Genomic DNA, 15,751 nt, shown 5'->3' with positions numbered 1-15,751 from the left:
CCAAAAGTTGGGGTTGAAAGTTGAGTACCAAATGTGTTGATAACTGTACCATTAGCAGCAAAAAGTTTGTATTTGTCTTGCTTTTTGTTAGATATACCTGCTGATGGGAGAACCGACACATCCGCTCCAGTGTCTATCAAAAACTTTTTGTTGGTGGACTTATCAAAGATATGTAAACGATTAATTGTAGAGTATCGGCCACTAGCTTCATCTAGTGACCGACCGGCGAGTTTCCCTGATGGTGTTGCTTGAATGAACACGGCTGTCGACAATTCCGGGCTTGAGACCTAAATCTACGATGATAATAGCACCACTCGGTTGTATTAGCTGACTTAGTTGTGTAACGCCTATGCGAATTTGAGCGACTTCTGCGTCGAAAGTGTTGTTTTTGAAGATTGCCAATAGCTGTGCTCAAAGTTGTTATTTGTTGCTGAAGATCCGATAGATTAGGAAACGATTGTATTGCTGCGATAGTTGATTGTTGTTGTGCTGAAATTGCTTGAATTATATCTGCCATTACTGCAAGTTTATCCAACGTTTCAGAAGATGTTGCCAAAACAGCTTGCGTTTGTGAAGGTAGACGTTGTAGCCACAATGTTCGCAGGAAGTCATCGGTAACTCCACCATGCGAGAGACCACGCATTTCCCGCAGAAGACAACTAGGTTTTTTGTCCCCTATGTCCAAATCGTTCAACCACTTTTGGATTCTCTTCTCCTCGGAAATTGAAAAATGATCGATGAGACGTTGTTTAAGCTGCGTATATATATTCTGAGGTTGTGCCAGAATAATATCGCTTACCTGACTTAATATATCAGATTCTAATTCAGGAAGAATCGTGAAATATTTTGTTTTCTCTGACACAATTCCGTGATGTTCGAACTGTGCCTCGATTTGTGCAAACCATATCAATGGGTTTTCCTTCCAGAATTTCGGAATTCGTAGATGAATTCCTCCTTGTGAATTGCTTGAAGATGGCACAATCGTGTTGCTGATTGTGTATAGCGGATTCGTGTTTATTGTGGTTGATTGCTGTGATGAAACGGCATTGTCTCCGGAGCGTGTATTCGGCATGATGCGTATGAATATGTTCACTGGTTCGGGGTCACCAATATATCGTATTTGATAAATACGATAAAGCGTTCTTTATTTTTTCAATAATTCTTTAGCAAGTAAAATTTATTTAGAGTGAAAATATTTTTTTCATTTTGATGTTTTACAAAAAGTTATATAAAAAATTGTTTGATAAAATTAAAATAAACAAGTTGTTTTTTAACAAGTGAATGTCCTACAAAGCTTTCCAGGGATTGCCAGGGTGCAGGGCTTTTGGCACCCACATTTTTTATGTTTAAGTGGATTCCCAGTTCTTTTGCTGCTGATATACATCTCGCTATTGTGGACGGATGTCGTGAAGGTCGTTTCTTCATTGTTTGCGTTTTTGTTACTTTACGAATCAGATGATTATTGCTTTGAATGGCCTTTGGTATTAACTTCATTGTTGTGAATGCGATGCGCTCTTGTATTGAAGGCAAGCCTGCCTCCGAAAGCATGCACACAATTGGTGATGTAGGGAAGGCGCGGATGCTCCTTCTTACTGCCACATGGTATGGTGGAAGTATCATTTTTATGTTTGCCTTTGCACATTGCCCGTATATTGGTAAACCGTAATCCATCTTCGAAATGATGAGGGCTTTTGTGATATTAACGAGTATAGACGGATGTATCCAACAATGTTTCGATGATAGATATTTTATAATATTGAGTCGTTTGCTTAGCTCTACTCTAAGATATTTACAGTGATCTCTAAATGTAAATCTTTTGTCGAAAACTACGCCTAATATTTTTGCCTTGACAAGGTTTTCAATATCGACACAATTAAAGTTTAACATTAATGGCGGGCAGTTTTGCTTCTTACACAAGTGTAGAGTCTTACATTTATTATATGCGAGGGATGCTCCCGAAGCATCTGACCAATTGGAAATTGCTGTGAGAATTTGATTAAAATCTTCTCTAACCAGGTTGATATCCTTACATTTGGTAAATAGTACTACATCATCCGCGTAGGTTATGTGCGATATTCTTTTAAAATTTAATAGGATATTGTTGATTTCGTCGAAAGCCACTATAAATAACACCAATGAAAGGGGGGAACCCTGAGGTATTCCATTATACAGCCGTTTTGAATTTGAGTATTTATTGTTGTATTTGACAGCGAAGGTCCTATTGGTCAGGAAAGCTTTTACAAAATTGTATATTTTTGGGCCAATTTTCCATCTTGCCAATTGTCTTAATACTACGTGTATGGCAATCCGATCGTATGCTTTTTCGAAATCGAGGCTGAGGGTAAACACATGATTTTTTGTTGAAATGGCATTAGAAATATAATTTTCGAACAGTAGCAAAGCATCCATGGTACCTTGCCCTTCTTTAAATGCAGTTTGATGCGGGCTTAAGAAGCCGTTTGTCAGTGCAAACCAAATTATTCTTTTGGATATAATTTTTTCGAGTACCTTGCTTAAGCAAGGGAGAAGGCTGATTGGTCTGTAACCCGAGACGTCAGTGCTTGGTTTATTTGGTTTGGGAATCGGCACCACAATGGCATGTTTCCATGCTTGTGGGATGACGCCTTGGTCAAAGATACTGTTGTATAGACTAATTATACGATCTTTAGAGGATGATGGAGTATTTTTCAGCATTGGAAAAGAGATCCTGTCTCTGCCTGGTGTTTTCCCGGACATGGTCGACAATGTGGTTTCGAATTCGAAGAAAGTAATGGGACTTTCCAAGTCTTGGCTAATTGTACTCAAAGGATTGCAGGTGTAATGATTTCTAACTATCTTATTTTTTGAGCCCTAAATTCATTATTGAAATTAGAGTCATTGGAGTAGTTAGACCAAGTGGACGCCAAATAGTTTGTTATATCTTCCGGAGAAGAAATTGCTCCTTGGGGTGTTTCAATAACTTTTATTGAGACCTGGGTAAACGTTCCGGCTAGTGTTTTGATTTTAGACCAAATTTCCTTAGGATTGTACTGAGGGTTTATAGACTCAGTGAGGGTTTCGAAGCTTTTCCGTTTGGCTTCTTTAAGCTTCTTTTTAAATATGGTGTTAGCCTTCTTATAATTTAGAAGGTTTGTGTCTGAGCGATTCCTTTTATAAACCTTCCATAAACCACATTTCTCATCTCTTAGGGGAGATAGATATTCTGACCAATATGGGACTATTTTTTTATGTAATTTGTAATGCGTTTGCGGTATAGAGTAATGGGCAGCATTGCGGAGAGCTTTTTGTATTCCTCTTGCTTCTTTATTAACATTATTTGAGATTGGAATATTGGATAAGAAATTGATTATGCCAACTTGAAATTTTTCCCAATTTGCTTTATCTGTAATAAATTTTGGAGCAGGTCGGCTGGTATAAGAAAGATTGGAGGACATTTTTGTTATTAGAGGAAAATGATCGCTACCATGTAATTGATCCAGAGTGGTGCACGTTAATTTAGTGGCAATTTCGGCTGTGCTCATAGCAACATCTACATGCGTGAAGGTTCTTCGTGTGGAGAAATGTGTTGGAGCGTTGTCGTTTAAAACGATTAAGTTCTCTGAGAGAATAAGGTTCTCTAATGTTTCTCCTCTTTTGTTATTGAAGTCGGAACCCCATAGGGGGCTCCATGCGTTCATATCGCCTACGATGATGACATGGCCATTTACATTGCGAAAAATGTTTTGGAGATCAGATAGATTGAATGCTTGATCAGGTGGGATGTACATGGATATGATGGTAAATTTTATACCGAGGTTGATTTCAATAGCTATTGTTGCTAAAGGAGATTGTAGGTGGATGTGCTTGTGCGGAATATCTTTGAGAATGATAGCAGCAATTCCTTGCTTATTTGAGTTGTTCTGTGGTAAATTTGAGAAATAACTGATATATCGGTTTGATATATGTATAGATTTATTGAAAGGCAAGTGTGTTTCTTGCAAAGATATGAAAGAAGGATTGTGTTCGTTGATTAGGAGCTTAAGCTCGTTAAAGTTGTTATATAGTCCTTTGATATTCCATTGCAAAATGTTGAATGACATTGGAATATTTGGGATCAGAGGACTAATTACTGTATATCAATATCGGAATCCTGAGATTCCGTGTTTTTAGTATAATAATCATTATTTTGGATTAGTTGTTGTGTAAGAGAAGAGATGGGAGAGACAAAATTTGATAATGAAGACAGAGATGTATTATCTGGCGTATTTAATAATGAATTTGTGGATGTCTGCAGAGGCGTGGCCGAGATAGGCGTGCCTAAACGTTTGCTTGTGTTTGCTGAGGATATTGTAGTTGTGGTGTCGGTGGGGGTTGTAACAAAGCTGTTGGTTTGATTTACCGTCATGATGGATGGCGTTGTTTTTTCGCTGGCTAGGTACGTAGCCGCTGGTCTTATGCTGCTTATAGCAGCAGTTTTTGTAGACTCTTGAGTCTTTGGGTTGGTGGCTCGTGCAGCCATTCCGGCATAGGATGAAGTTGATGATGTACTTGGGAGTTGTGACATATAGATGGACTTTGCTTGCTTCATCGAGCATTTTTGTTGGGTTTTGATTTTAATAATCTCTTTTTGTTGGATGTATTTGGTGCATTTATTACTATTTGATGGATGCTCCTCAGCGCAGTTTGCGCATTTAGTACGTATACAGGTATCGCTGCCATGAGGGGGGAGGCTGCAATTTACGCATAAGGGGTAATTTTTGCAATTTTTCTTGGTGTGCCCTAGTGTTTGACATGATTTGCAGCGCATTGGGTTGGGGATGTATTCTCTGACACTAAGTTTATGCCATGATACTTTCAGCGACTCGGGTAATTTATAGAGATCGAAAGTCAGTAAAATGACCCCGCTTTCCTTTTGTTTATTGTCAATGAATTTCTTGAATTTATAAACTCCTACTACGCCTTGCGACTCTAAGTTTTTAACTATTTCCTCGTCTGAGACGTGGTTCAGGAAGGGAGCATAAATCGTACCTTTAATAAAATTCAAGCTATCGTGATATTTGCACTCTATTTCGCAGAGTCCTGCTAGTTGCTTGGAAGAAATGAATTTTTCTGCAGCGGTTTTATTGCTAACAAGAAGCAAGAGGCTACCGTCTCTTAATTCCGACACGCTGATGATTTCTTTGCTAATTAATTGGAGGGATTTTTCAACCGCAAAACATGATAGATGTGATAAAGGCTTATCTTTGTTTATTGCCGATACGACTACAAATTTAGGGTTAGGTGTCACTACTGTTGGCAATGGTAGCTTTGGAAACTCTTGCTGAATTGGTGGTTCTGGACCGGATTTGCGTTTTTTCTTTTTATGGGGACTGGTAGCTAACAGAGAGTACCTATTGTCCCCGAAAGTAAAAGCCCCGGGGGCCATAGTTAACTTTTAATCAAAATCACTTGGTGAGTTACACGTGCACTTGACTGTCAAACGGAAAAATAAGTATCACTTATTTGTTGTTTGCCTAACGGCACTTAGAATGCAAGGGAAAGAAAATCAAAACACTACCGTACGCACTGAGAGTTCGATTGTTTCTGATTTTATTTTTAATTTATTTTACTTTCTACTTGTTTTAAATATTTAGTCTTAATATATTTGTACCTAGTCTGTAAGATCGCTGATCATAGACCGAATAAACTAAACTAAAATCACGTGGCTGTTTAGTCGCCTTTTACGACAGGCATCCCTGCCGCGCGTATATTCTGAGGAGATAGTTAGTCATTTGTTCTTTGTTGTAGCGCTAAGCACACTCCCCGAAGGTTGTGGGTAGTGTTATCGATGTTGATGAACCTTTGCCGGATATACATAGATCCGGCACGTTCCGATAACAAGGATAACAAGCACCATCTCGGGGACGATTTAGTATGACCACATTCACTTTCTAGGCCATACCGCCTTCGCACCCCATATATCCATGAGGAACTTGGGGTCGCCAGAGCCTCCCTGCTGTATGCTGAGCTTAGGGGTAAATGAATCATATGAAAGTCCATTCGCATAGTGGTGAAGTCAGAAAAAGTGCGCCTCTGTTTATACGTACGAAAGCTAAACTCTGTAACTAAAGAGGATGCTTACTCATTGGCTAGGCATTGAGGCATTTTGTCCAGTTTGATTAGGTCCAATGCAAGTTATGCCTAAATTCTCAACTGTTAACAGCCTATAGAACTCGATGCAAGCCTTTATATCAATTAGCCCCGGTTAGGTGAGGTTGAGAATTGGATTGGATAAGCTATAAATTGCGCTGGCAACCACTCCTTGAAAGGGTTGCGCTCCACAACCCCTTTGAACCAATTTGGTAGTTTAGTGGCCTCTTACGACATGCATACCTATATTTATATATTTTAAACCCCCTAACCCGAATTATTCCCAAACAACCTAACTCTTTGGCGACTTCAAATCTTCTTTTGACAGCGCCAAAGGAGTTACCTGTAACCTGCTATGACTGAATTGTAATGGGATTCAAGGGGTTGATAAGCGCAATACAAAGGTTTATAGCTTCAGACCTTCTGCAACCCAATTGTCAACCACACCTACGCGAGGGGAATCCTGTTACAAATATGAATGTATTGTGGTATTTAATATATAAATCACTATTTAATAATAAGCACTATTTATTTTTATAAAATATTTTTATTTAACCGCTTCTAAAAGTATGTTACAAAACGTTTTTAAATATTTCAACCGAATGAAAATTTTTGAAAGACAATATTTTACAATTGAAAAATAAAAATTAACAAGAACAAAAAAATTCAATTTATTTAAAGTAGGTACATTTAAAGTTGAATATAAATATAACCCTACATGTATCATATACATATTTAGCCGGCGAAGCTCTGGCGACCCCAAGTTAATCAAGGAACTAAGAGGTGGGGGGACGGGATGGCCTAGAAGGTTTAAAAAGGCCATGTTAATCGTTCCCGAGATGGTGGGCGTAGTACCTTAACGGTGATTTATTACCACAACGCACCGGATCTATATCCGGTCACGTGCAAGGGATAGTTGATCTGTGCTAGATCCCAGAACCCGACGTCCTCGTAACTTTTATAAATCTTTTGTGGCTTCTTGCTTTTCACATCCAAGGGCGTCCCGTAGTCTACGCCTCAGGACCCCCACTATCTTCCAGCAGCTCTGTGCTCAGCAAGCCACAACAAGTAGCCGCTGCTGCTCGCGCCCTACGGCGCCACCAGCTTATACGGCCGCTCCCACTCATAACTACAATCTCCGTAGTAGAGTCGGTAGCAATGCCGAGCATCAGCCCCCGCCGCCGTCTTCTTCTCCCCTCTTTTCCGGCAGAAATCGTGTAGGTCAGGGAAACACTCTTTTCTGGCTAAAGTGTTACGCTTTTTGTACGCCGCGCAAGGATTGTTACTCTATTCTAAAAAACCGGCAACGCCTTTACGGGGTATTTCCTTTTGTGAAAATTGTTGCCTGCTCGCAACACAAAAGCGTTACACTTTTACCCTTTATAAAATGGCGGTGTGGCAGTGCAACTCTGTGAAACTCTCAATTCGCTCTTAAGTTCCACATACATATACTCTGTTAATATGAGTGAATATGGTGAGTTGAAATGTTTCTTGTATGCAATATAAATGTTGAAAATTTTCTGGGGTTATTATTATTATTAGCTTCTTTATTTAGCCCTAGCTATTTAAAACTTTCAGGTACAGTTTAGTAATACACAATCGGTAATCTTAGCAATAGCTAATTGGCTCATTGTGAGCTATAATGTTCTCTAATATGATATATTATCAGTCTTTTAAATACATTAATACATTAATATTTCTTTCGTTTTTTATATTGCTTGGCAATTCATTAAAAAGTTTTAGGCCTTTATACAGTAGGTAGGAGTAACTCTATTAAAGCTTTACCATTTAGTTAGGCAACAATTTATTTCAGAAAAGAAAACGCTATTAGTCCCACCTTTGCACCGTTTGCCAGCACAGAATATATATGTTTGCGTCATCCGCCCAATGCAGCTCATGCTTTGGACTGTGCCACTTTCCTAGATGTTTTGGTCTCCGCGACGGCAACCCCGACGGGCTTCATTGCGCCATGTTGCCAGGCCGCAAACGCAACTACACCGGGTACCCCAATCCTTACCCAGGGACGTCCAGTCCCAGGGCCACAACAGCAATTGCGTCCTGGCCTCCCACAACTCAGACGTAGTCACCCTTCACTTACCCCTACAGTGACGACGTCTTCCCCGCTGCACTTCAGAATTCTGCAATTCTGCAGTTAAACTGTAATGGATTAACTGGCAAGATCACGGATATACTCGATTTCATGAAGCGGCACAACATCCGCATTGCTGCGATTCAAGAGACTAAACTCACAGCAAGATCTATTCTGCAGACCTGTTCTGGGTGTAATGTCCACAGAAAAGATCGAAAGAACGGAAATGGAGGCGGCCTCACTCAGTGCAATATCATATATTTGAACCCGACATCGGTCGCAAGGACAGTATCTTAGAACGTCAGGGCTTATCTGTCCGGTCAGGCGATGTAAACCTAGAAATCATCAACTACTACATCCCTCCTGCCACCTGTTGACCCAGCGGATACCGCCCTAATATCAGAGCACTACTCACTGGCGATAATCGCATTATCTTAGGCGATTTCAATGCCCGTCACAATCTATGGCATTCAAACCTGCAGGCGAACAGCAGGGGTGAGATGTTGGCGGATCAAATAGAAGAAACGACGTTATGCACAATAAACGGAGACGCCCCCACTCGTATGGTAGGAAGCTGTCACAGTTCGCCAGATATATCAATTGTGAGCGCAGGACTCGTAAACTGCGTCAACTGACAGTAACAGATGGTAACACTGGCATCTGACCACCTGCCTATACTTATTTCGCTTGAGCGAACCGCCGACTTCATCGTCACCGAAAACGCACTTTCCTAAACTTTAAAAAAGGAAAGTGGATTGAGTACAAATACTTCATAGACATTCGCTTTGCCTCCCTCCCTATCCCGACTGATGCTCGCCAAGGGGAACGTGCTTTTCGCAGTCATTAAATCCGCCTCGGCTCGTTTTATTCCCGCCGGAAGAATTCCCGAAATCCGCCCCCATTTGCCGGCGGGGGCTGCAAATTAGCGAGAGAACGTGACCTTATAAGACAGCTCGATCCCGGCGACCCCCAAATAAGGGATATATGCCAACGTATCAGATTGCTTGTGGATGAACACAAGCGGACGAAATAGGAGGAGAATTTAAGTGGTTGTAACCTCTCTGCCGGTGTGGGTAAGCTTTGGTCCACCGTAAAGTCCCTATCGAATCCGTCTAAGCACAATGACAAAATTTCCATCGCCTTTGGCGACAAAGTGCTGTCAGATGCGAAAAAATGAGCGAGCGCTTTTTGCCGACACTATATAATGCATTCTGCGATTGACAAAGTTAGACGGCGCGCCAACAGACGCGCACACAAACATTGATACGGCCAACCATGGCACATTACTGCAAGACCTGGAAGGGTCTACCCTTCCCACAAGTCTTAAAAGGTGGACCGCAAATTATCTGAATGGTCGGCAGGCATCGGTGCAATTGAGGAACGCAACATACAAACCAAGAAGAATTAAACAAGGGGTGCCACAGGGTGGTGTCCTATCCCCACTTCTACATATCTACCTTCGCCACCAGAAGGAGTTACTATCTATCGTTTCCTACGCCGATGACTGCACAATAACGGCCACAGTGCCAGGCCCACAGATTGATGAGCTTTGCAACAAAATAAGCGGCTACCTCCCAGATCTCTACAGTTTTTTTGCCTCGCGAAACCTGACATTATCATCGACTAAATCATCGGCGACCTTATTTGCAAAATGGACGTCCCAAAAGTCGACCATATTGAACATCCACGTCAATGGCACTACTGTACCGACTGTCTTACACCGCAAAATCTTGGGTGTAACGTTTGATCAGGATCTACATTTTGGTGAGCACGCAGCCGCAATTGTACCGAAAATCCAGAGCCGCAAAAAAATCTTCAAAACTCTTACTGGCAGTACTTGGGATAAAGATAAAGAAACGCTCATTACCACTTACAAAGCTATTGGCCAGCCGATTGCATGCTACGCGTCCCCGATATGGTCGCCAAGCCAAAAGACTACTCACTGGAAGAAGCTACAGCCCTGCCAAAATACCGCCCTCACAACCGCCACGGGTTGTATTTTTTTGTCCCCGTAACACTATCTACGAAATGAGGCGAGAATACACCCCATTAGGGAGAGAAATGAAATTCTAACCAAACAGTTCCTGTTGAATATCCAGAAACCTGGGCATCCCAACAGACATCTAGTTGATGAACCAACACCGCCTAGGGGCCTAAGGAGTCATTTCCGTAAGCATTATGAGGAAATACGGCACCTAATAACAAAGCCGTATGAAGCTAAAAAACACAAGCAGGGCCTCGGTGTACTCCACAAACAGGCGTCGGACCTCTATGCTAGGAATTACCCGGTGAATCCACTACTCAAAGAACAATACCCAAAACTAACAGAAGAGGAACGCATTCTCCCTAGGGAAGCTCGAGGCACTCTAGCTCAACTTCGATCTGGATACTGTAACGGGATAAACTCTTACCTATCCAGAATCAACCCCGACATACAAAATGTATGCCCTGCTTGCAATGTGTCCCCACATGACGCCAACCATATATTGTTGTTGTTGTAGCGATAAGGTTGCTCCCCGAAGGCTTTGGGGAGTGTTATCGATGTGATGGTCCTTTGCCGGATACAAATCCGGTACGCTCCGGTACCATAGCACCATTAAGGTGCTAGCCCGACCATCTAGGGAACGATTTATGTGGCCACGTTAAACCTTCAGGCCATTCCCTCCCTCCCTACCCCCAAGTTCCATGAGGAGCTTGGGGTCGGCAGAGCCTCGTCTGTTAGTGAAACAGGATTCGCCGCGGATAGGTGAGGGTGAAAATTGGATTTGGAGAAGCTCTATATTGCGATGGCAACCTGAAAGGTTGCGCTACACAGCCCCTTGAATCTGGTATTGTAGTAGCCTCTTACGACAGGCATACCTATCGCGGGTATATTCTGATCCCCTAACCCGCTGGGGTACACCAACCATATCTTTAATTGTAATGTGGAACCAACGCCTCTAACACCCCTCTCATGTTGGTCCACCCCTGTTAAAACAGCAAGTTTCCTTGGACGCCCGTTAGAGGATATTGATGACAATTTGTGATCGGTCGCACCTATTGGATGGGGCGAAACACTGCTACAACAACACCAACAGGTTTTCGAAAGGCTTCAACAGTCTCACCTCACAATTAATCTGGGCAAATTCAAGTTCGCGCAAAAACAGGTGGAGTTCCTGGGACATGTAGTCAGTATACCAAGAAAATTAGCAAGGTTCCTTTGCCTGAAGTTCCCAAAGAGTTGCATCGATTTCTACCAAAGATTAATTTCTATCGTCGTTTTTTGCCTAAAATGAGGCTTGAGTAAAGGTGAATCCCAATACTGTTGTGAAACAAACGAAAACGAAGTGGGCCTACGAAATCAATGGAGAATGCCCTGAATAGGAATAACAAAAGTAAATTTCTCTTTTAGCGACCAAATATCATGCTCTTAAAGTTTCTCCGACCTTTCCTGATGTTCAGGTCAGAAGCATAAACTGTGTCGAGACGATTGGATGCCAAGGGCTTTGAACAGATATAAATTTAGTGCCAAAAATGTACGTTCTTTTGCAGAAATGACAAACAGTGAGGACTTATGTAGTTTAAGAATTTTTTGGTCTGTTGCCAAAAATTATGAAAACTCACCAATTTTGACAAATTCCTGTGGTGTTCGGCCGCCAGCAATTAACCATCTTATCCATTCTATATTATCAGCATTATCTATAGGTGTTCCAGGATTAAACAATTTGTCCATAACAGCATCCAACTCAGGAGTGGTTGTACCACGACAGCATTCGACATTAATTAGAGCTGCAACTTCTTTACGACTTCTTAAACTAAATGATGATGATGTACCAAAGAAAAAACTGGGTTTTGCACCTCCAGTGTTTCCAGCTGAACTACTTGAAGCTGTAGCATTTGACGAAGCGTCAGTTAGTAAATCTTCATCGGCATCAGTCGTAGCCACCGATTCCCAATCAGGAAAGTCAAGTCCCACTCGTCCCGGAGTGGCAGCTATAGCTACATATGTAGGCGGAGGCCTTGGCTCAGAACTAAGTGAATTGCTAATGGACACCACTGATGGCAAATGTACTACCATTGAAATGTCTACATCATCAGATTCATCTTCGGTAGTGGTAGTGTCTAAATTTGAAACTTCATTTCGCCTTAGGTTACCCGGCCCAGTTCTGATATTTGAAACGGATTCGTTGTTAATATTGCCTCCACTAGATGTATTATCGTCTTCATCCATAGTTAGCAATATTTTGCTTTCTGTTTAGCTCAGCAGTTTTGATTCAAAAATTGTCTTATTTTATTTCTGTTTGTATTGGAAATAATTCGAAACACTGCGATTTTAAGCCAATGGCTGACGGAATAATTTTTTTGTCTCCGCTCGCTTTTGAATTGTAAGGTGAAGCAAATTCTTACAAAGCGACCGTGGTGTCTGGGGCCGTGCCCCCTTTGCACATTCTAGCACTTTAGCACCCACACGCAGTACGAAGTTTCGCTATTTGTTTTATTGAACAAAGCTAAAACCAGGATTTCGAATGCAACTTTCCCCGGCCACACAAATCACGAATCAGTTATCAATGCGTTTTTCCAATCCACCGACTGAAGGAATACAACCTATTTTCTTCTTTTTTGTTGTAAGATTTATTCTTTTCCTTGCTATCAGTATTTCGTCTTCAGCTTTTCTTCACTTTTTTAACCTTGTTTTTTTTATTTCTTATCCGCACATTTTTCTCCAAATTATGATGTCTGCAACATATTTGACTTTTTTCTTTAATTAACGATGCTCGCTTATTTTCCTAATCAATTCTGACGCTGTTAAATTAAAGTTTTAATTAAAGAACAGTTGGTGAATATTGCATTGCATTCCTAAAAAAGTATACCCCAAAGACGATGACTTTACGCGAACACGACGGCAACTAGACAAATTTTAGTGTTGTCAAACTACAAATTAATTATGTTCGATAGCCCTACAGGAACACTAACTAATGCGTCTTTAGTTACGTTCCATTGAGACTTGAGCGAGATACGGATAGACATTTAACATGCAAATACAACAACAACGTTGTGATCCTGATATTTATCTGGTTCAATTTCTGATCCGTATAGCAGTTCTGTTCGTTTCGTTTTCTGTAATAGATTTTTTGACAGCTAACCACTTTTGAGTTGGTAGCACTCATGGCTCAACTATATGGTTGGTTCATCTCTACAGCAAAAACATACATTTGTTCACATTGCCAAAATCAGAGTGTTGCTGTTAGACGAATGGAATGGAATGAAAACATAAAACTTAGCAGCATTTGTATGTAGTAAGAAAATGTTGTAAATTCGTTGGTTTCATTTTAAGTTTGCCATCTCCTTCTGACAATCCCTACTACAGTGAAATGAAAAAAATAAAATCAGCTGGTGAGATGAGCCAACCATACAGTTGAGCCATTGTAGCACTGAACTAAATATGTGTACATTTGTGTATACATAAAAGAATTCGCCATATTTAAAAGCAAAAACACTGAAAGAGTAAACAACTTGAAGATGATGTAAGGAAAATAAATAGTTTACTTACGTGCGAAACTATTAAATGTTAATAATTCTATCAGTATCTTAAAATTTTGTGTACGTTTCTTCTTATTTTCAACAAAACAGATGTTTTATATTAGTGCTGCCAGTTCTCATAAAGTTGATCCAGATCGTTCCAATGAGATTTGAGACAGAGCCAGAGCTCTATAAACCAATGGAACGGCCCTTATGTTACTATTCCTTATGCGGCAGTTACCCACCGACGTGTGCCGTACGTAAGGACATTTGTCGTATGAAGCACGTTTGACCGAGCTCTCAAGCCCGTAGGAATCAATGTGTGCGTCTGTGTACGTGTACATAACATATTTGTGTGTGTATTGTTTACAGATAAGCACTGTTGCCATTGACCATTTTGCACGCATGCTTATGGAAACATCAACTTTTTCCAATTTAATTTTTGATATTGTAAAAGGCCGGAATAAATATTAAATAATTATAAATAGATTACATATTTATAATCTGCACTTTTACATAATTATTTCGAATTATTTTCACAATTTTTCAAACTTTAATTAGGTGTTTTTGCTTAAAAGTGCAAACGGTCAAAAATTAGCGCACAAAAGTTTACTAGGCAACTCTGTCTAGTGAGAGAGCGATCAGCTGACACGTTCTTACGGAAAAAATCAAAATTGTTTTGATTTCTACGTTCCGGGCTACGTACGTACGGGCGTTGCACGTCGGTGAGTTTTCGTCACAGATCATCAGTAGTTTTCGTTTACATTGCACACTCATAAGATAGGTCGTGTCAGCTGACACGTTTTTTCTACGTACGTTCGTGAGTAACCACGGCTTTAGACATTGAGTCATTACTTTAGTTATCTTTCCTATACCAAAAAAAAAAATATAATCCCTAAAATGATGAAGTGTTTTGCTTACAACTTGTGCAAATTAATTGTTTGGCAAATGAAATGATAAAATATTGGACCTTATATTTATATCAGTTAAATAAAGGGGAGCTTCACCCTATCAACCACCGACAAGCATCGGTAATTCTTTACTTTAGTTCACAATTGCTAAAACTTGGTCAAAAATATCGGGAGAAGTGTCAAAACACGTGTTTTGATCCCAGGACCACGAATCCGAAAGTGGAAATTAAAAATTTTATTTCTGTTAAAAGATATATCCAAAAACAGAAAAATGACCCCGGAGCGCTCCGAAACCAGGGATGGGATCCATAGTATTTTTGCGCAGAACATCTCTGCATTGGCGGCCTTCGGCAGCGCTTATAAAATATTACCCTGGGTGGGTCCAACACCGGTTTGGAGACAAAAACTATATCCGCGCAAAACACTTTTACCCACAGTTTTTCTTGTGGGTACAACAAAATCTTCGAAATTACAACAACCACATGAAAATTTTCAAATTTGTTCGCAAATATCTCCGAAAAAAAATTTCCAATTTCCGCTTTCTGATTCGTGATCCTGGGTCCAAAGCGCGTCTTTTTTTAATTTAATTTAATTTATTTATTATTACGACTATTTAGGCCTAAAACTTAAACTACTAAGTACAATTCATTATTATATCATTTATTTCTATTGAATATGCTGTTGGAATGCCATGTGATTCCGATCAGCATATTTACTGGCGTAACAAACGGACGAGTCTGGGAGCCAGTCATTTAAGGAAGGTTGGAAAGGACGCGTTTCCAATCCTCCAGGGCTCCCAGCTTAAGGCAACAAAATTTGGAACTTATATTTTTCAATTATATTTGTATTTTAAGCTGTCGGAATGTATTGGTCTTCGATCAACACAGCTAAACATGTCTTTGGATGTTGGAAATTGAAGTGTACCCAATCACCCCTCAACTTTGTTTAGTAAAGACGCTGTCGGAACGCATGAAGATTCCGATCAGCACATCTCAAAATATATTGGGAGGTTGAAAAGGACGTGTTTCCAATCCCCCTGCTCCAACTTTTGTTTGACCTTATTTTGGTTACACATCATATAATTTTATTGTTATATTAATGCTGTCGGAATGCGTGTGATCCCGATCAGCAACAGTAAATATAG

The 15,751-nt window shown here is 40.4% G+C and overlaps 1 protein-coding gene across 2 annotated transcripts in view; it reads right to left on the bottom strand.

The window, feature by feature from the left end:
- Ubr3 (Ubr3 ubiquitin ligase) overlaps positions 1 to 13,066 on the bottom strand; it is a 149,546-nt gene extending 136,480 nt beyond the window's left edge. For both annotated transcript variants that reach the window (XM_067786264.1, XM_067786265.1), the window contains exon 1: positions 11,801 to 13,066. In XM_067786264.1, the coding sequence (XP_067642365.1) occupies positions 11,801 to 12,407 (607 nt within the window). In that variant the 5' untranslated portion in view covers positions 12,408 to 13,066. The remainder of the gene's footprint in view (positions 1 to 11,800) is intronic.
- Positions 13,067 to 15,751: the final 2,685 nt, after the last annotated feature.

The sequence above is a fragment of the Eurosta solidaginis genome, chromosome 4, assembly GCF_040869045.1.
Source record: "Eurosta solidaginis isolate ZX-2024a chromosome 4, ASM4086904v1, whole genome shotgun sequence".
NCBI lineage: Eukaryota > Metazoa > Arthropoda > Insecta > Diptera > Tephritidae > Eurosta > Eurosta solidaginis.
The sequence above is the reverse complement of the archived record's forward strand: the minus strand, read 5'-3'. Positions and strand labels throughout refer to the sequence as shown.